Below are 21,647 nucleotides of genomic sequence, written 5' to 3' on the forward strand. Positions count from 1 at the left end.
CTCGTAGAATGTTAGTAAATGTCGTAAATCTTTTATAAATAAAACGTAAAACAATCGGATTTCGACCGCGAACTTCAAATTTAAACGTAGACCTAGTAAAACAATGCGGGAAACAAAAAAACGCTATCAGAAACAATAGAAAAAGTTAAACAATACTCAAGTTACTCTTTTAAACAACGACAACGTGCTTTAAGAAAAATACGTAAAATATGTTTAAACAAATGACCTCGTGAGGTACCCATCTAGCAACGCTGATGTCAGCTGAAAAGCATTCAATTTAAACAATAACATATTATTTACATGACATAGTACTTTTAGCTAAAATCAGCTAACCGTTATTTTAAACACTATATGTATCCTGCTTAAACATAAAAAAAGCTCGACGCCATATAGTAGACTCATGTCGAGTCGAGAACTTTCATCTCGAACGACGACAACATGTCTTCCTCGCGACAACGACATATATTTCCTTTCGCCTGGGATGGAGGGAAAAATACCGCCCAATCACATCACGCCTAGTCTAACCTCTATGCATACAACTCGCAGACTTTTTTTGTTCGCAGCCTCGATCGCCGCTTGTTCTTTACATCTTCTACTTCTTCTTCGTCGCCTTCGCTTTTGTTCTTCATTTCATTTGGTTCAGACGATCTGGTTTTCAATCGATATATTATGGAAAGTTTTCTGGGTATCGCTAGATTCAACGGGAGGGAAAGAGCGCTAACGCTCACGTACCGCACTTTCGAATTGGTGTTAGCCGAGATACTGAGTCGATAGTGGTCTCAAGTTTCTCTCGTCGTGGTTAAGTTCATCACACCGTATGGATATAAAACCGTCACTAATAGAAAAACGACGTCGACTTCCATCGGATGCGCCACGTCCACTCCATCTTCAAATGTGTCAGTAGTCGATCTCTGTCGTCGAGACGTAAAAATGCGCCATCGCCGATCCTAACGAAAACGAGGTTTACTCGTCAGAAGTTCCTTTTCTTTTTAATTATTTCACTTGTTCTGGGGTCATTATCGTTTAAATACGTCCGCCATCGTTAACATATCGGACTAGTCCTTTACGTTATTAGTTAATTGTTTAAGTATTTAATTTAACGCTTAACTATTGTCATTATCGCTAAAACATTATATTCTCCGCTAACATATCGATCTTTTTCATTCGACCGAGTGTCAGCAGAATTCTGATTCGCGAGAGCTCCCCATTCATCCCTACGGCGACTCCGGACGGCTGGATGTCTTCTTCCTCGCCGATCATTCTCAAGCGTTGTCGCTGGATATTGGTCAACGCTGACGGTGTCGAACATTTCGTGGACGTATTTCAAATCATGCAATCAAAAGGAATTTTGACTTCAAATCATAAAGAACGAAAAACATCGAAGCGATCGCTGAATGCAGCCGATGCTTTCGCCGTGCTGCCTTCACGCATCAAAAAGAGTATAACAAAAAAATACTTTGTAATCAAGACAATCAACCCGCTCACACACTTGCGGTGGTGGCATAGGTTCAAGGCCACATCCGAAAAGCGCCCAAAAATGGGTTAGCGCACGAGTGATCTCGTAGCTGCACGACCGCCCTCAGTATAAGGCCATCGACATTCGTATGACACGCTATGGGAACATGGTGTCCACATACCATACAAGCAGTGCTTGGTTGGGGAAAAAGAGTACGCCCGGTGGTCCTCGACGGCAGCTGACATCTCCGCGCCATGACCGCTTGCTTTGTACGTGGATAAGGTGGCCGAGACAAATCCCTAGCAGCTGCAAGCGATCGCTGGGAGAGATCGATGATCGCTTTTAAACGCGGCATTCTTTCTTTCAACGCGTATCGGGATTCAAGAGGGCTTGCGTGCCGCTCGCTTTCGACGGTACCCACCTCCTTGGAAAAATATCGGGCACACTCACCGCGCCACAGTGAAAGATGGTAACAATGGTTTTTTTCCACGCCGCCTTCTGAGTATAGTCGACAACGAGACCGACGCCAATCGACTCTGGGTTCATATCTAAGTCACGACGCCTTTATACGAGGGCCGAGATTATCACTGAGATAATTACCTTCGCTGGCTTCGACAGTCCAAGGGCCTCTGTGAGCGCAATTGCAGAGTCTTCCCTTCTTCGCCACACGCGCATCGCCTTCGACATTTCGAGGCCAATTTTTACGAAGCCAACCGCCGACTTGGGGCAGCATCGAGGAGGAGTGCCGGGTCTATATGCTCGCGATCGCGCTAGGGCATCCACCCGCTAAAGATTTCGACGATACCGCGAATGAATCCGCAGGCCATATCACCCAAGCTCATCACCGGGTCGATTAATAACCTGATATGGCACATCGTCGAATTATCTGCTCTGGAGGTGATCGCTGCGTGAGATGTATTCGAACGTCACGAGTCGCTCAACGCTTGATCAAGGAAGCTCGCCATTTACCCATGACGTAAAAATGGTCGACTCCATAAGGTCTCAGCGAATGTCGATTTTACACTTAACATTTAGTATTACCCTTTAAACATTCTCAATCTTTTGTTTAATTACACTTTTTCCCCGACTTTTAAATATTAATCATTTCGCTTATTTAATTACAATAATGTTTAAACATGTCGATCTAATTATTTAACCATCACCGCCTTTGTTTAACCTTATTTCGCTGTGTCAAGTCGACGCGCACGTTATGTAAATCCCATGCGAGCAAGCCGACTCAAACGGGAGACCCACTTACGCCCGACATACATTCGGGTTAGAGATCATCGGCTGAGTGACACCAAATCTTCGTGTTGGTCGCTCAGCGTCACGATCGCTACGGGCCGATCGACCAACGCAAAGAACTCCCGGATCTCGCCATCGAACTTGTTCACGCCGAAGGTGGCAAGTTTATGGTATCCCTCGGTAAAACATGTCACAAGCAAAGAATAACGCAGTATGCACACCAACGACATCGACGATGAGCGGGTACTTCACCGCCGATAATTACAAACCGGGCATACAAGGGAAGCTTATATTCCCCATACCCGACGTCACGATGCAGTCTTTAGACGGAAATCGCGAGCTTCGCTCATGCACCGCCTGATTAGAAGGCAGCCAAGGCCTAGACGAAAGAGGATCGAGTCGCAGCGTTGACGTCCGCGCGAAGTTACATCGGGCAGCCACCGCCAAGGATCCGCACAATCGACGCATCTGCAGAAATGAAAACTGCCGCCGACTAGGCATTGTTAATAAACCGACGACGATGGTGGAAACATTGTGTATTTATAACTAATCGAATGTATTTACACTTTGAGACATTGTTATTTTTAAACCTGACACACTCAGAATTAAATATTTCAACCGATGTTTAAACGATATATGGTATATTTAAACAATGAAACGGAAATGTATACAACTACAACGTAAATTAAACAACTGAAATGAACTCGAATGAAATTTAACCCTCGCCTTACAATCGAAAAACAAACAAAATTTACATCGAGATATACAAGTCATGTTCTTCGAAAACAAAAACAATGAATCAATCACGTGATCGATGGGCAACTTTCCATATTTAGTTAAACAATAAGTGCATTCATTTAAACGTAGAAAGTGTTATTTTAAACTGTACACCGTAATTTGAAATATTTAAAACCGATGTTTAAACGATATATACTATATTTAAACAACGAAAGTGAAACGTACACAATTACAACGTAAATTAAACAACGAATAAAAACCGAATGGAATTTAACCCGCTTTACAATTCAAAAACAAACAAAATTTACATTAAGATATATAAGTCATGTTCTTCGAACACGAAAAACAATGAATTGAATTTGTCCGTATTTACATTTGAAAACAAAATCGATACGATATACAAGACATGTTATTCAAAAATGCACTTAACCCGCCGCGACGACCCCTTTGTCACGGACGCCTACCGCCTCCCTCCTAAGTATGCGGTAACATACCGTAATCCGAGGTAAGGAACGCTCCGTCTGCGGTAGTCAGTAATCTCTCACCCCTACAGCACTCGCCGATAAACCGCATGACGCACGTACGCCGCAATCGACGCTTCCTTGTTTCGCGCTGGGTTTCGCGGCAGCACGCAGCGGCATTTCGCCGCCGACCGCTTAACTCCATATCGACACAAACGTCGAATAGATTCCTACCGTCGAGATACGCAAGTCGAGATTAGAATACCGATTTAAATACCAAACATGATATTAATCTGACATAATTAAAGAACTTTACCATGTCCAACGCTGCCCTTATCGTCACTCCTCGATACGAAGAATAACGCCCGTATTCTTGTTTATCATCGTCTGTGATCTACGACATGGAAGTCGCCATTCATGATTATCTGGAGGACGACAATTTGAACTTCATGCAGTCATGCGACAGCATCCCCGATCATAGCCATAATCAGGCTACATAAAGGCCGTCTCCGCTGATACATAAACAACAAGAAGCTGGCTCCGATGACGGAGGCGCTCAGAAGGATACGGTCTTCGTCACCGACTTTAGTACTATGCACACGAAAGTCGCCCATCACATCATCACGACCATCTCCTTCCCTCAAGCAACAGAGTAACCTCGTCAGTGACATCGACAAACAACTATTCTTCCACACGACACGAATGCTGAGGTTAAACGACAATGTATATTAGAAGACCATATCAGAAATATTTAAACGATATTATCAATCGTTACATGATATTATATATAATTAAACTAGAAGGCTGAAAAACTTAAATGATAACATAATGGTATTAAACACTATTAGGTAATAGTTAAACACTATAAGAAACCCTTTAAACAATATCATAAAAACGTTACACTTACCTCGTCTCATGAGCAACTGAGGAAGATCCTCATCAACTCCTCGTCAGATTTCGAGTAAGACGACTCAGCCAACCCATTTCTTCTTCTTCTAATAAAAGCTTTCCGAGCCGTCCCCGGTCCAATTTTTCGATCGGCCTCGATCATCTCTCTCGCTTTCTGCTTGGTCTTCATCAAAGATCTTCCTTCGACGCGGATCGACGGCTGACAGAGATCAACCGCAGCACATCCTTACATTGTTGTTCTTGTGCTGGATCGCGTCCGGCTTCGACGCTGGGACGACGCGACAAAGATCAACCGCAGTACACTTCCTCATACTGGTTCTTGTGCTGGTGGGATCGTGTCCCGCTGGGTCAGCAGATCGTTTGGCCACTCGCCACTCAGAATCGGATTCGGACGATCTTCTCAACCGCGGGCTACGACAATCAAAGATCATCGGGAGACACACCCTTAACTCGTTTCTCGACCTTCGTGGATCGTGTCCATCTCGACGCCGCATCTTCGCACTGGCCCACCGGGTCGACGATTTCATCGAGAAGAGAGTCAACCACCTTTCTCAACCGCAGAACGGCCACATCATCTACGATGTCCCTCCACCGCCACGGCCATGTCATCAACTGCGATAGACTCCAAGAATGATCGACCGACCGATGGTGTCACTATTGTTTCATCGTCACCCAGGCAGGGAGACAGAGGCAGATTGCTCTCCTCTTTTTCGCAAGTCTCTTCGAACGTGGCCGCTTTGAACGACCTTCCCGACGATGCTCGCCGCTGCCAAATCCCGACGCCTCGCTCGTCCCGTGCTTTGCTCTTTTTCGAGGGACGGCGCAACTGGCCGCGAACGCCCTTCCAGCCTCCACACGAGCGGCATGCTCGAGGGAAACTCCCGGCCATCAATATTCCGTACGCCCGCGATAAGAGTCATGCGCGACATCTTCGCCCAATGTCACCGCTGGGCCGCCACCTGCCGGAGGGGCTGCCACGGTCTGGGGGACCGCCGCTGTCGGGTAGGGGGTTGTCGCAATCGCCGGGGTAGGGGAGGGCTTCTCCCGGGCCGAGGAACGCGCGGGCGCGGGGCTCGGAAGTAGGAGAATCCAGGGCCCAGTCACAAGACGATGAGGGCCGCCTCCTCATCCCCGCCTTCGAGCAAGTGGTTCCCTGAGCAATGGCATCCATCCGCTTGGCATTGGGCGCCAACAAATATTTCTTTTCTTCAAAGATTCACGAACCACTCGTGAAACTAACATACGTAAACCAAACAATTTCAAATGAGATCATTCATTTTAAAACTATAAAAACTATATATTTAAACGTTATAGAATATAATTAAACGGAGAACAAAAATATTTAAACTAAGCATGTAATAATAGTTAAACCAGAATACTAAAGTTAAACGCTTAAATAAAATGTTTAAACATTAAAGACTTATGTTAGACATCATGTCCACGATTTATTACCTCTTTCCATCGAGCGACGACAAGCTCGCTTTCTACCGCCGCCGCTTCCCGTGAAGTACTTTCACCGTAGAAGACAAAGATCCTCGGGATCTCGCCGAACGGACTTTCTTCCCCGCTCCCGGCCACCAGAAAACCGGACGTTAGCGACCGAAGCAACCCCTTTAACGCACTCTCGTGTCAGTCTCTTCCCACAAGATCTATCTCGCAGACCCGCTACCGCCAGTGAATATCCTCCATAAGCCACTTCAGGCGTCGCTCGCGCCTACGCCAGACGCCCTACTAGGCCGGTAGATCATCGACGTAATCAACGATCCAGCCGAATCGAGCATGATGTATTTGGGAAGAGGATCGTCCCCCACGAGCGTACACCATCGTGAGTTTCGACAAAAATTATCTTCTTCTCCTCCCTGTCGAACAAGTCGCACTGCAGTGCTTCGATGGAGTCTCGCTGCTCTCGTAGGGTCTCGATAGATACCGCCTTCGAACGCCGACCGGTTTTCTTCTTCTCGAAAGACCATCGCGGCCGCCATCGCAACGCACTGCAAGAACGAGGGCCACATCTCGAGGTCTCGAAAACTCACAGCGCTTTTCCCCGATCCTCGAATTTATCGCGCGACCATCGCACTTTTCGCAAAAGAGAATCAAGAAGGGCCCTCTCGTATACGGCTTTCCAAACCAAACACTCGCAAACGTGTCCTTCGAATAATCTCCCAAATGTCGAGGGGTCATGTTAACTTTCAATTCGCCTAAGGTCTCCACAACCGTGCCAAATAGCAACGCCCATTAACTAGGTCGACCGCCATAATCACAAGCCTCGCAGATCGACAAAAAGTTTTGCTGTGAAATATATGCTTTTTAAACCAGAAACTCGCTATTAAACAGTAGATATAAAATGTTAAAATGTAGACCCATTTTGTTAAACAGAGATCGAATACTTAAACAGAGACAACAAATGTTAAACCAGAATATCTCATTTCTTAAACGTCAACCTCATTTCAGAAATCGCAACCATATCAAACGAAACTGAAACGACATTATAAATATTACACAAATCATAACAATCGAGAAAACTATTTCGAGATAGCGATACATACGAAAACGCAAAACAAAACAAAACCCTACCGAGAAATCTCCTCGCAGACTAACAAAACCCCAAATTAGAAACTCCCTCAGACTTCAATATCTTCCAACAAAAACAAGTGAGCACAAAACAAAACCGAAAAATCTTTCTTTCAGAATAATAGCTAATATAAAACCATACTCAATACCTTTGATCAGAACTCACGAAACGCCAACTAGTCTATGGGACTTCTCCTTCGAGATACCGCTGAAAGGGAAAAGTTCGACGAAATGCTAATTACAGAGGCTTTCACTGGAGAGTATAACTTCTGAGACTAAAATTTCGAAACTGAAAACCAAGACGCGAGATGAGAAAAAGCAATCAAACTGCCCAATAAATTGCCTCTGGGGTTACCTCTACTGAAAAACCCCCACCTCCTCAATCGCCGAGATTGGCCGCAGCCCACGACTCCCCACGCAAGGCATTTTCAGTCTAAAATTTCGAAACTCACTCCGCTCACATCCGTTATAGAGTGCCGTGTTCAAAAAACATAGACTTTAAAAGCGATGAGTGTGTACGAAAAACTAATCTGGGGAATTTTACAAACTTAAAGCTGCTTTTTGCAATTTCCACTAAAAATAACATCATGCATCAATTTCTTTTTTTTTTTATGGCACTAACATTATAGTGTTTAGACTCAATAACTTATAGTATTTCATAAAAATTAGGCAATTTAAGGAATAAAAACAAATATTCTATCCAATTAAAACAAAAAAAAAATTAGTAAGAGCACAGAACCAACAACACTAGGTAATCAAAGAATGGCTACATGATCAGCAAGCATGTAGCATATAAACATGAAAATTTACAACCATAACCATTGCAACAGCCAGAAGTTTTCAGTAATCCTTACAAGTTTACAACCAGAAAACTCAAACTCATCAAATATATATAATGCATAAATATAATGAAAGAACAAGAACCAAAAGTAGTGTTTTTTTCTTGTTTAAAAAACATGAACATACATACCAATGCAAAGAAGACTCTCCCTTTCACCTTCCTTTCGGATTCATTATTTGAGAGAACACAGCACTGGGAGTAAGCCCATCAGAGTCCTCACTTGCAAGACTCCGGCCACCGATGCTCATCGTCGTGGTGGTAGTAGTGGTACTAGTACTAATCTCGATACTCCTCGAATCGATATCATTGGGGTCTTTCTTTCCGGGCATCAACAACGGCGAGATTTCACCATCATCGGAGACCTTACCAGCAAGTGCGCCACTCTCCTCTGCACTCTCCTGCAACTGCAAAGCAAACTCAAGGTTCCACAACACATCGCCCATGGACGGGCGCTCAATGCCCTGGTCAGAGACACACTTCTCGGCTGTTTCCGCGAACTTCTTGAAGCATTGAGGAGCAATCTTTCCTTTGAGATAAGGATCAATGATTTGATCAAGAATGCCTTTCTTCTGGCAATGCAATGCCCATTCAGCCAAGCTGACCTGCTCTTTTGGTAGAGCTGGATTGAGAGCAGGCCGAGCACAGAGGACTTCGAACAAGACGACACCGAAAGAGTATACATCCGATTTGTCGGTAAGCTGTTGTCGCCGGAAATACTCGGGGTCTAAATAACCAAAGCTTCCCTTGACGACAGTGCTAACATGAGTATGATCCAATGTCGGGCCGGTCTTTGAAAGGCCGAAATCAGAGACCTTGGCAACCCATTTCTCGTCGAGAAGGATGTTGGTTGTCTTGACGTCTCGGTGGATGATGGTGTGCTTGGCGCCAGTGTGAAGGTAATGCAGGCCGCGAGCAGCGCCAATGCAGATCTCTAAGCGTTGTCTCCATGGAAGAGGTTGCTTCTGAGTTTTGTAGAGGTGTTCCCGGAGAGTGCCATGAGCCATGTAGTCATAAATGAGGATCATTTCACAGTTCTCTTCACAGTAGCCGATGAGGGAGACGAGGTGGCGGTGCCGGAGCTTGGAGAGCATCTCGATCTCAGTTTGGAATTCATGGATGCCTTGTTCGGAAAGAGGGTTGCCCACGTTTGATGGCGACTTTGGTTGTGCCACCGTCGATCTCGCCTCTGTAGACTTTACCGAAGCCGCCGACGCCGAGAAGGAGGGCTTCGTCAAAGCCATTGGTGGCGGCTTCGATCTCGGCGAAGGAGAAATGGCGGCAGAGGTTGGAAGGGAGAGATGGGGCGTAGCTGCCGGTTGTTGTCGTCTTTGCTGAGCCGGCGGAGTGGGAGTTGCCGTAAAGAGAGAGAGGGAGCCAGCCGGATGGACCGTCGCTGGCGCCGGAGTTCTTCCCGTCCTTTGGTGGCTGCCGGCGGCGGCGGTGGCAGCACAGACAGAAGAACAAGATGAAACCGAGAAACACGAGACCTCCAACGACCCCTCCGGCGATGGCGGGGGCATTGCTTTTTGATCCGTGATTCGCCGGGATGAGGACCTTGCTGGGATCAACGTCGGGTTCCGGGAGGGGAACGGGGTTGGCTCCGGCGAGACTGCCATTGCTGCTCTGGATCTTGAAAACTTCGAGGCCGTTCAAGATGGCGTCGTAGTACTGAGGTTTAAGGGAGCTGTCTGGATGGAGCTCAACCCAGAGATCGCTCTGACCGGAGCCTTGAGCAATGGCAACGTAGTCTTGGTACACCGGATTGCCGATGCCGTGGGACCAAGCGATCACGTCGGCGCCGACCTGCGCCGTCTGGTTGTTGACGTAGATGTCGAAGGCTCGCATGTTGACCTTTGTGAAAGGGTAGATGATCTCACAGAAATGGAATCGCAGCAAGTAGTAGAAGCCGGCATCGACGGTGAGGATCCATGAGAGGTTGCTCTGTTGATTGACGGAGGGATCCGGCCCCATGGTTCTCGCCGTGGAGTAGACGTCATCAGGGGCGATGTACTCCGGGAGACTGACAGTGTAGTGGATGGAGACATTGGGATCGGCGGAGGTGGTGACGCCGATACCAGCGCCGTAAATGTAAGGGGAGTCGTCGTCCCAAGAGCGGAAGAGGCCTGAGTCGGCGACGGGGGAGATGGATTGGCCGCCGACGTTGAGACGGTACATGGTTTGAAGAGCCCAGTCTGGTTCAATGGGGTAGGTGATTGGAGTGCCGCCAGCGACGAGGAGAGGGGTGTTGGTGAAGAGGTCAGGGGAGGAGACGATCTCGATGCCATTGATGAAGGCGTAGGAGTTGTGGACGGAGGGGGAGGGGGTGAAAGTGAGGTTCAGGCCGCTGGAGGAGACGTTGAGGGAGAACTCACGGATGATGTAGGCGAAGTTAAGGGCGTCGGCGGTCTGGGATGCGGAGAAGTTGGAGAAGAGGACGGTGGAGGGACTGGCGGTGACGGAGAAGACGCCGGCGGCGGCGGAAGCGGTGGAGGAGTAGTTGGAGGGGTAGAAGTAGAGGCGGAGGAACTTGCGACCGGCGCCGAGAGGGAAGGAGTAGGTGAAGGCGGAGGAGAAGAGGCGAGCAGTAAGGAAGGGGACACGGGGGACGGAGGAGTCTTGGGAGCTGGGAGTAGAGCCTGGGGAGGAGAGGGAGGGAGCGTACTTAGATCCGGAGTCACCGAACCATTGCCGGCCGTCGGAGTCGTTGTCGGCGGAGGAGGCACCGCAGTTGAGGAGGATGACGTCCCGTGGGTCGTAGGGTTCGGAGAAGGAGGAGTTCTGGGCAGAGATGGAGGTGAGGGAGAGGGTGAGAAGGAGAAGAGTGGGAAGCATGGTGGAGATCTCAATTGGAAGAGTGGAGATGGAGATCAGTGCATGGAGGTGGGATTAGGGTTAGGGTTTGGAGATGGAGAAGGAGATGGTGATGAAGATGGAGAAGGTGGAGAAGGTGTTTATTGAAAAGGGACTTGTATGTTGACTGAGAAAATGAACTCGTTTGCCGACTCGAATTTGTTTATATATATATATTATAAAAGGGTATGTTGTTTTTAGTATAAATAATTGTTTGTCTATTTGTTTTTTTTTTTTTTAACATCTTTAATCTCATTTTTTTATTAAAAAAATTAATATTCTAATTAAAAGAAGTAAAATGATCCGTCTGGTTAATTTTTACTTCTAGAAAGAAAAATCAAAGTGCTTTTCAAATTTTAATTTAATTAAAATATATTTATAAAAAAATTATGAAGTTTCAAAATATCTCATTTGCAATGTTTGAGAAATTGTGGATAGTTGTTGTGGCTATCCTACTAAAAACGTTAATTTATTGAATTAAAAAAAATCATTATATTTCAAAATATAGTAAAGAAAACAAGACCACAAATACTTAATTTACTAAATAAAATCATTTTTTTGTGAAAAATATCTTGAAAATAGAGTCTATCAAATATATAGTAATAATTAACCGAACAAATTTCTAATTTAAACAAGATTAAATTAATAACTTCATCCATCCACCTCACTAATCTTAACTTAAGCATTAAATGCAACAAGCCAAATTAAGCAACACACTAACAATAACCCAAACTCCAATTTTGGAAATTTTAATCCATTTTAAAATACCAAAACAAGCTCAAAAAAATAAAGTTTTTTTAAAAAAAAAAAAAGCATACAGGTCTCTTTTAGGGGTCACATTTGAGGGTCTCCAAATAAAGAGAAACGCGTTAAAAGAGGGAGGTGCTTGTCTTGAAATGCCTCGCTGGCTTCGAGTTCTGATAATGAGAGAGAGAGAGAGCATCACAAGCTCCAGGGTTTCACATGTGCACTTGCCGGCACGAATTGCGCGAATCTGCCACGTGGTGTGATACTGACCGTCAGATCTTGAAAAGAACTTTTGACAGCCGTTGATGTATGGACCCCATGTAGCTTTTTTTCAACGCCTCGTTAGGTGAGTTTTCGGACGCGTTTCCAGTGCACCTGCCGGCGTGGTCTGGTCTGGTTTAACCAAGTTGGGTTAATTTAATTATTTTTTATTTATTTATTCATTTGTTATAGATTTATGTTAACATAAATTTTAAATTATGCTGTGAGTTGTTAAGATTAGTTTATTCGCATAAAACCAAGGTGATGTCAGCTTAAGCTATTTAAGTTTGCGCGTGCTTTAATTAACTTAAGGTTTTTTGTTTTTTGTGTTTTTGTGTTTTTTAATGAAGTGATGAACATTTAAATGAAACAATAAATGCTTTTAAAATTTATAAAGAGAAATTCCCACTGAAAGTCACAGAGGGCAACAGATGGAAAGCACTTGAGAGTCACATTGATGCACTATAAATGGAGGAGCTAAGATCACATATTTATAACTTTTTTTTCTTTAAGTTTTTTATAAAGAAGACAAGTGTGGTCAATAAATAGGCAGATAAATACACTGATTATAGTAGTTTAATATTTCTTAAATATTTATTATATGAAACTAATTAATATGTGATTTAATTAGGTATACCATGTCTATTTAATACTACTAGATTAATAAATTTCATAATAGACTCTATTGTATAACTTTAAAGTAGCAGAGAATATAATTTTTTATATAAAATTTATAATATAACTATATAAACAGTGCATGTATATTTCTCTATGCTGTTATATAATAAATGAACATTAGTGCTATAGTATATAAATGAACATTACTTTGCACTAATTTCAGTGTTGTTTGTGACACTTCTAAAAGTCATTGATAATTAAATTTTTTAAAAAAAAAAGAAAAAGAAATGGGACAAGCCACACTTTAATCGTTATGGTTTTTTTTGTGCATAGAAAATAATGGAATGCTAATTATTTTATAGCATTGAATTATTATTAAAGAAGTTGAAACGATAAAAATTTTGTATTTTTTTAAAAAAATGAAATATAAGCAATTCATGTCGGAAATTTATACAAATACATATTTTATTTCTCAACATATCTATGCTCTTATGTTACATGAGTTGAGGTTTCGAATCTATATCCTTTAAAAGGTACAAACACCCTACCCAAAAGATCTAATGTTTATAGATCAAAAAGTCAGTACATAGTTATATAAATAAATCGAGTTCCAAAATACATATGCACCACCTCAGTACGTTTACAATCATAAATTTAATTTTCCAGAAAATTGGGAGCTTGATTGATTAATAGTAAGACCAAGATCAGACTCCGGAAAATGAGTATTGATTGGCATAAAAAGCCCACAAACCTAACAACCACTTGTTTAAATTATTGGGAGCAATTTCACTGGTTATAGAGAGTGCCGTAACAACTGTGGGCTTGGCCCAAGTAAGAATAGAATTGGGCCTCGGAACTGACTACATGTCAATGTGTTAACTAGGTCGTGCTGGGCCGGGGATAATAGCCCATAACCTGGGCCTTATATATATATATATATATATGATTAATGGTCGTGTTTTAAAATTATTTTTAAAAAATAATTAAAATAACACATGTAAAAAAAGTTTTATAATACATATATTTTGAATATTGAAATTGTATTTTATATGTAAATGAGAAATAGATATGGCTTAAACTTATTTTATTAAATAATTTTTTAACAAAAAAATATGTGAAAATTTCTTTCATGTATATTTAAAATCTTGAAATTAAGAGTAAATATTCCATATATATATATATATATTTATATCTAAAATTTTGAAGCATTTTATATCCAACCAAATTAATACTAGCTACTTTATATATGCAAAAAGTAATATTAGTTTCAGTTTTAGCCTTTTAGGTGCATAATTATTTTAAGATTATATATATATATATATATATATGCTTCCAAAGTAACGTATTAATTATTTATACTTTTTCTCAAATTTTTGGTTTTTTTTAAATTTTTAGTTTTTTTTTATTTTTTAAATGAAAATTTAAAACCAAGTAGTTGGTCCAACCATCCGGAATTGGTGGGCTGTGCGAGCCCACTATACCGCCACTATAGTTTGTTGATGGGCCGTGTTGCTGCACAGGCTCGCACCAAGCCTGGTCTGCCTCCAACTCGGCACGGCCCATTTGACATTGCCTTGCTGGCTAGATCGATGGCGCATGCAACGCCAAAGTCCCAAGTGAATAATGAATATATATATATATATATATATAATAGTGTAAATGTCCAGCACCAACAGGCACAACAATAACGTGCATCACAAATCAACAAAGTTCTGGTCAAAAGTCATACACCAATTCCAATTGGGTTTATGACATGCTACCTTAGTCATAACGTCACAAATCAGCACATATGTAACGCTGCAGGAGAATTAGAAATTACCCAGATTTTTAAATAAGACGAGATGATTTCACCAGGTGGGTGCCAAACTTTCAACAATAACTGATTGAGAGAGAAGATGTGGTAAGGGAGAATTAGGAATTACCATGAGTTTGAAATCAGATGAAAATGACTTTTTGGGTGCCAGACTCTCAACCATAACTGATTGAGAGAGAGACGTTGTGATAAGTGAGAATAAGAAATTACCCTGAGTTTGAAATCAGATGAAAATGACTTCACCAGGCGGGTGCCAGACTCTCAACCATAACTGATTGAGAGAGAGACGTTGTGATAAGTGAGAATAAGAAATTACCTTGAGTTTGAAATCAGATGAAAATGACTTCACCAGGCGAGTGCCAGACTCTCAACCATAACTGATTGAGAGAGAGACGTTGTGATAAGTGAGAATAAGAAATTACCTTGAGTTTGAAATCAGACGAAGATGACTTCACCAGGTGAGTGCTAGACAGACTCTCAACCATATATAATTGATTGAGAGAGAATGAATCATCTAAGCACGCAAGTAGATTTCTAATCTAGAAACGTTGTTTTCAATCGTCGGATGAAAATCCAACGGTTTTCATCGAGTTTTGAATTTCTGTCACTGTGTTTGTAAATGTCATTGTGTTTGTAAATGGTAGTACAGTAAAAAGTGAAATATATAGTATTTTGATCTCAATCATCTAATTAAAGATACATAGTAACACAATCAATCACAACCCGATCAAGTTTATTTCTATAAACCCTAGAGTGTGAAAAGCGAATTAGATAATCACACTTGCAAATTCATTAGATGTCACCAGCATATATAGAATACAGAGATGTAACAACTTGCTAGGCAAAGTTGTTACATGTCAAAACGATTGTCTTAGCGAGCAAGTCACAAGGTTAATTGATGCACAAATCACGAGCACATGCACATGATCTCACGGAGGTTGCTTAACACACAAGTCACATGGCCATGCACCTACTGTGCATGGATCGTGTTTGGCTAACAGAGTGAAAGTAAAACTAAACTAACATAACAACACAATACATGCCTGATTGATATATAATACAATATTTTTATACTGTTCATCTTGATGCTACACTAGAATGTGCATGTCTCACACATTGAACAAGTACTACTTGTTTGTCAAACAAACAAGAGAGAATCTCACTGGCTGGAGAGGGAATATAATGGTACCTTTTTTTTGTCCAAGTAGTGAATGAGGAGGATGTTGATGGAGAAGCTGGGGGGACACCATATTGCCGCCACAAGAGAGAGAACTCAGAGAAGTTGAGAAGGTTGTTCAGTGTCCTCTCCATGATGTTGATACTATACCTACCTATAGATTCCCACGTTGTTGAGCTCTACTTAGCTTCGCTTCATTCGTCATTCCGTACTAGTACTACTGTACTAGTAACTAGTAGTGCACTATTGGTGCGCCATTCCGCCTTCCAATATATTGCTCACAACTGCGCATATAGTTCTCTTTTTTTTGGTATTTTGAGATGATTGAATGGTACCACATGCAGGTCCACAGCTGCTTCCTTCTTATCTTTGAGAATTAATATCTATTGTGAGACTCATCAGTGAGAGCTCTATTGGGATTTGGGAGTTTAAAACTCTTACGCTAAATAGGCTTTTGTCACGGTGACATAATTTTAATCAAATTAATATTTTTGTAAAATAGAATTTTCAACAAGTATATGCATGGAATGTATATATAACCACGTAGATAGTTAGTGTTTCATGCATAAATACCATGTGTTTGTCACTACGTACAGCTGCCATTAATGTCAAATTTTTATTTCTAGCTATTGACCCATCGGCTTGATTATATAAATTTTTTTGAATAAGTGTAAATAAACCATAGTTTTATTAAAAAAAAATTATATATATATATATTAACAAAAAAAATTATTGATCAGTTTTATACACCGAGATAATTAGTATTACAATATAAATTATTATTTTTATAATATATATTATTTAGTATAAAAATCGAGTTACCAATAAGATTTTTATTTTAATTAAACAATTCAAGTCATATTTTATTTTTAAGTTAAAGCTACGATGAACTTAAAACTTTGAATCAAAATCATATTTATCTTGAGCAAACATTATCTATATAATTTCAAATTAAAAAAAAACAAAATAATTAATTTTTAAGTAAGCTCATGCATGTTTCCTGTGATAAAGCACATTTAATTTACAGTGAAACTTTTTTCACCAAACTTAAACTAAAAATTTATTTGAGTTTAACAAATATTTACTAAAACTCTCACTTTAGCACATCATTTTCAACAATATTTATGTTTGAAGCAATATTCATAAAATTAAACAAAAAATCATGTAAAGAGAAGCAAATTGAATTTTTTTTCTTATCAATATGAAACCATAAACTACTATAAAATTCAAATTTGTGAATATATTTATAGATATAATTATATATATAAGCACTAAAACCCACAGGCCACGTGGCAAGCAAAGAAGAAGGTTGGACAGCAAATGCATGCATGATGCATGCAAAGCTGGTTACTTGGCACGTGTCTCTTCAGTTTCTATCTAGCTAGCCTGGCGACACGTATCGTTTCTTGTTCCTATTCTTTTATTCTTTTATTTATATTATCACACCGATGCTTAAAAGAACTTCATGAATATCAATCAATTAGAGATCACTGAGCATATATATATATCTAGATATGTATGTGTGTAATATTTTCTCTTCTTTAATTTCCTTGCAATGTTTGATCTCTATACTAATTCTAAGTGTTTTCATTTCAGGGCTTGTTTTGTGGATCTACTTAAGCGTTTGGCTAATCTGATGCACGGTTCAAGGTAAACAAGTTTGGTCATTAGAAATGAATAAATCAACAGTATTAACTATTGAATGAAAAGATTGAATGAAAAAAGATTGAAAGGAATTAATCATTCATTCCATTGAAAAAAATAATAATTAAGGGAAAAAAACCCTGTTTAATTTCTGTTTCTGTTTATCTTTCTCCACTTTACTCAAGCCCAAATAAAAGAAGGGAATTGAAAGTGAAAGCCTTAAGTGAAATTTAAGCTGGTTGTTGAAGGACAATGGATATTGCACCATAAAGATTAAAAGCATTAATTACACTCTTTAGGATTACTTACCATCTAATATATTGCCCTCTTGCTTGTTATATTATAAATATTTTTAGTCTTTTTTTTTTCAGACTTAGTTATTGTTTGTTTTCGTCTCTCAACTGAAAATACATACAAAAATATAATTGATTCGATACATTGATAGAATAATATATTTTGCTCATCATTTAATGTAGATAATTTATTCACAGATGCATCTATCAAATGCCATATCAGCATATGCAAACATCTTAAATACTATATGTGTATAGATCATAGTTCCATTGTATATATATATAAGTAAGAGGGCCGGGACTATTTTTAATTCTTCGGTTGATGTGAAAATGATATAAACATTATATCCACCTTTTCAAAAAATAAAATAAAATTGATATAAACGTAAAAGAAAAGGAAAAAAAGAAGAAATTGTTTGAGTGGTTGTTGCCTTTCAAAATCAATAACATATCTCACTGACAAGGATTGCCAATATATGGTTTCCTTGTGTAATACAAAACTCACCCAAAGGAATCTGATCATCAAGCTGTGAAAACAGTCCTTTCTAGAAGTGCAAATCCAGTGCATCATCATCATCATCATCATCATCATCATCATCATCTCATGCCCATTCCTTCATATATACTTAGTTTTCTTAGCCCCTCTTTCTCTTATTTCATGCCTTATAAGATAGATAGAGAGAGCTTCAAAGCATCATCTTGCGTCCAAGATAAGGTTATAATAACACTGCAAAACATTGTTGAGCTTCATCAAGTATATATATATATATATATATAGCCATGCTTAAGGCTACAATTGCAATTAAGCACGTACTATGGCTATCAAAGAGAAACAGCTCTTTCAAACCATGTTCTTATTGGCAACATTCATAGTTTGTGTAATAGAGATTTCCAATGCTCAAATTCAAAGGTTCATTGTTAAAGTTCTTGAGATTTTTTGAGCCATCAAATATAGTACTGTTTGATCAATTAATGTTTTCTTTCTTTTATCACTAATCTATATATGTCTCTTGATCAGGGTAAGTGATGACGAGTGGGAAATGGTGGAGAAGAAAGGGAACCAGTTCATCATCGGAGACTGGCCATTTTACGTCAACGGGTTCAATACATACTGGCTTATGATCTTCGCCGTGGATCCTTCGACGAGGGCTAAGGTCACCGATGTCTTTCAGCAAGCTTCATCGGCCGGTCTCACTGTTTGTCGAACTTGGGCTTTTAATGATGGAGGATGGAGAGCTCTTCAAAAGTCTCCTTCCTCTTATGATGAACAAGTATTTCAGGTAGTAGAATTTAGTTAACTATAATTTATTCACATAACATAACGTAGTTAGTTAAAATAGACTAGCACATATCTATTACTATATATTGCAGGGGTTAGATTTTGTGATAAATGAAGCGAAGAAGTATAAGATTCGACTTATACTATCATTAGTAAACAATTGGGAAGCATATGGAGGGAAATCACAGTATGTTCGATGGGGAAAACAAGCTGGATTGAATCTAACTTCAGAGGATGATTTCTTCTCTGATCCCATAATTAAAGGCTACTACAAAGCTCATGTCAAAGTATTAATTCATTATTAATTACTTTTTTTTTTCTTGATTAGACACTTTGAAGATTAACAAATTTTTATTATTATTTTTTTGATTGATATGTTGATGGTGTAGAACATTCTTACAAGAGTAAATACGTATAATAATGTGACTTACAAGGATGATCCTACAATTTTCGCTTGGGAATTGATGAATGAGCCAAGATGTCTTGCAGATCCTTCTGGTGATATACTACAGGTATGTTTTTGTGTAATCAGGTATTGTTATAAAGTCATTAGTGAATTTTCATGTGAGGTTATATATGAAAAATATTCATTTTAATCTGTCCAGTTAATATATATTTATGATAATGTAATATACGTCTGGCACATCAACCACGTGTTTGAGATCACTTTTTAAACACTTTTTTTATTTTATTTTTTTGCATTATGCTTGAGAGTTTTCAAAGTTAAAACTTTTTAAACACAAAGCAAAGTAGAAAATCACTAAGATATGTTTTAGATTTGTATGTTTAATAAACCACGTTTTATTAAATAAAAAAATAATTTTTCTAATATTATATCACATCTTTTATATAAGATAATAAAGTTATTAAAGAAATCAGTATAAAGTAATGCAAATATATAAAATAAACATTCTAATATTATATTCAACATGCATCTTTATTTTTTTAGTTAAGTGAACCTTTTGTACGTATATATATATATATATATATATATATATATAATCCTCCTTATCTAATTATTGGGTAACAAGTCATTAAAGTGAAAATTTTTTAAATGGTCTTTTTATCTCATTTTTTTTATCTTTTATGTCACAATCTAGAGAGCTAGAGTACATATGGAGTGAAAATGAAAGCTATTAATTTATTGCAGGCATGGATTGAAGAAATGGCATATCATGTGAAGTTCATAGATAGAAAACATCTTTTGGGGATTGGAGTTGAAGGGTTCTATGGTTCGTCAACTCAAGAGAGGCTGCTAACAAATCCAAACACTTATGCATCAAAAGTTGGGACTGATTTTATCAGAAATCATCTTGCACTCGGCATTGATTTCGCTTCTGCTCACATATATCCTGATTCCTGGTATAATATTAAAAAAAACTAATACAAAATATCAATATAAAAATTAGCACGAATTATATGAAAAAAATGAATAAATCATATAAATTCAATATTAAAAAACAACAGAAGTCAGACAGACATATTTAAACTTATAATAATATTTAAATATATGAATAATTTAAGATAATACTAATAATCTTTCATTGTTCATGATCGATAAATTTATATTGATATATATAGATAAATTATGATTTTTTTTATTAATATTTGGGTTAGCAAGGATTCGAATCTTTTGTTTCTAGTTTAGAAAGATATGAAATGCCAACTTATATTAAAGTAAAATGTACTTTGTTTCATTCAAATTTAAAAATTATAGGAAATATTAGTTATACAATTTCTAGATTAAAGATCAAAAGAACACTCATACTCAGTCAAACAACAAGCATAAAACATACTTACTGATCATATATATACATGATATTTGCAGGTTATCAAGCACGGTATCGGATTCCTATCTCCAGTTCGTCGAATCATGGATGGAGGCACATATAGAAGACGCGGAGAAGGTGCTCGGAATGCCGATAGTGTTCGGAGAGTTTGGAATAAGCTCAAAGGATTTGAAGTTCAACTTAACATTCAGAGATGAGTTCATTGATAGAGTGTACAAGACAATGTTGAATTCAACTAGAAAAGGAGGGAGTGGAGGAGGTTCACTAATTTGGCAGTTATTTCCAGAAGGAACTGATTACATGGATGATGGTTATGCTGTGGTTTTAAGTAAGTCTCCAAAGACTTGTGACATTGTTTCCCTTCAGTCTTGGAGACTTCAAAACTTCAATTCAAGGTGTTCTTGGAGATGCCATTGGGGTTGTAGAAAGAGAGGCCATCAAGATGTCTTTGATTACAATGGTGAGCTCTGATGAAATATAATATAAGTAAATACTTCGAATAATGTTTTCTAAGTTTGTATGATTGAGAACTATTGGAGGACGATCCAATGGCTTTCTGTGTTTTTTCTTTTTTGCACTGTTATATACTGTTTACTACTGTATATAAATCATCATAACCGCAAAGCCAATGGTTGCTGTAACACATTACTTATTTATATTCGCTTTACAACTGGCTTGACTAAAATCTAGAGATCTCCCTAGATGTGCTGCCCTCACATATATATATATATATGTGTGTATAGAGGTTAAGTAATGTATAGTGTGAGGAGAGTTGTATTCTATGTCGTATGTATGTTGGTGATGGTATGTTTATTTGTATATTGGGATATTGGATAATAAAAGGATAAAAATCATGCATGCTTCGTAATTAATTTATTGTTAATATATGTTTAAAATACTTAGCTAGTTCATGGTTATTAAATATTTTGGTGTGTTTATATTTTTAATATACTT

The 21,647-nt window shown here is 39.1% G+C and overlaps 2 protein-coding genes across 3 annotated transcripts; one reads left to right on the top strand and one right to left on the bottom strand.

Moving 5' to 3' along the window:
- Nucleotides 1-8,115: 8,115 nt before the first annotated feature.
- Nucleotides 8,116-11,198, bottom strand: LOC120264818 (receptor-like protein kinase FERONIA). The gene is given in 2 exon segments (XM_039272669.1): nt 8,116-9,363; nt 9,365-11,198. Coding segments are annotated over 2 exon segments (2,679 nt in total). The 5' UTR covers nt 11,054-11,198; the 3' UTR covers nt 8,116-8,373.
- Nucleotides 11,199-18,214: 7,016 nt separating this feature from the next.
- Nucleotides 18,215-21,479, top strand: LOC120264430 (mannan endo-1,4-beta-mannosidase 6-like). Of its 2 annotated transcripts, none has more exons than XM_039272244.1 (6): nt 18,215-18,339; nt 18,643-18,904; nt 18,996-19,190; nt 19,293-19,415; nt 20,054-20,265; nt 20,732-21,479. In XM_039272244.1, the coding sequence occupies exons 2-6, from the start codon at nt 18,665-18,667 to the stop codon at nt 21,162-21,164; spliced, it is 1,203 nt and encodes a 400-aa protein (XP_039128178.1). In that variant the 5' UTR covers nt 18,215-18,339; nt 18,643-18,664; the 3' UTR covers nt 21,165-21,479. The 2 variants fall into 2 exon arrangements, with proteins under 2 accessions (XP_039128178.1, XP_039128177.1); XM_039272243.1 differs by lacking the exon at nt 18,215-18,339 and adding an exon at nt 18,346-18,534.
- The last annotated feature ends 168 nt before the right edge of the window (nt 21,480-21,647 follow it).

This window comes from Dioscorea cayenensis, chromosome 7 (genome assembly GCF_009730915.1).
Source record: "Dioscorea cayenensis subsp. rotundata cultivar TDr96_F1 chromosome 7, TDr96_F1_v2_PseudoChromosome.rev07_lg8_w22 25.fasta, whole genome shotgun sequence".
Classification (NCBI taxonomy): Eukaryota; Viridiplantae; Streptophyta; class Magnoliopsida; order Dioscoreales; family Dioscoreaceae; genus Dioscorea; species Dioscorea cayenensis.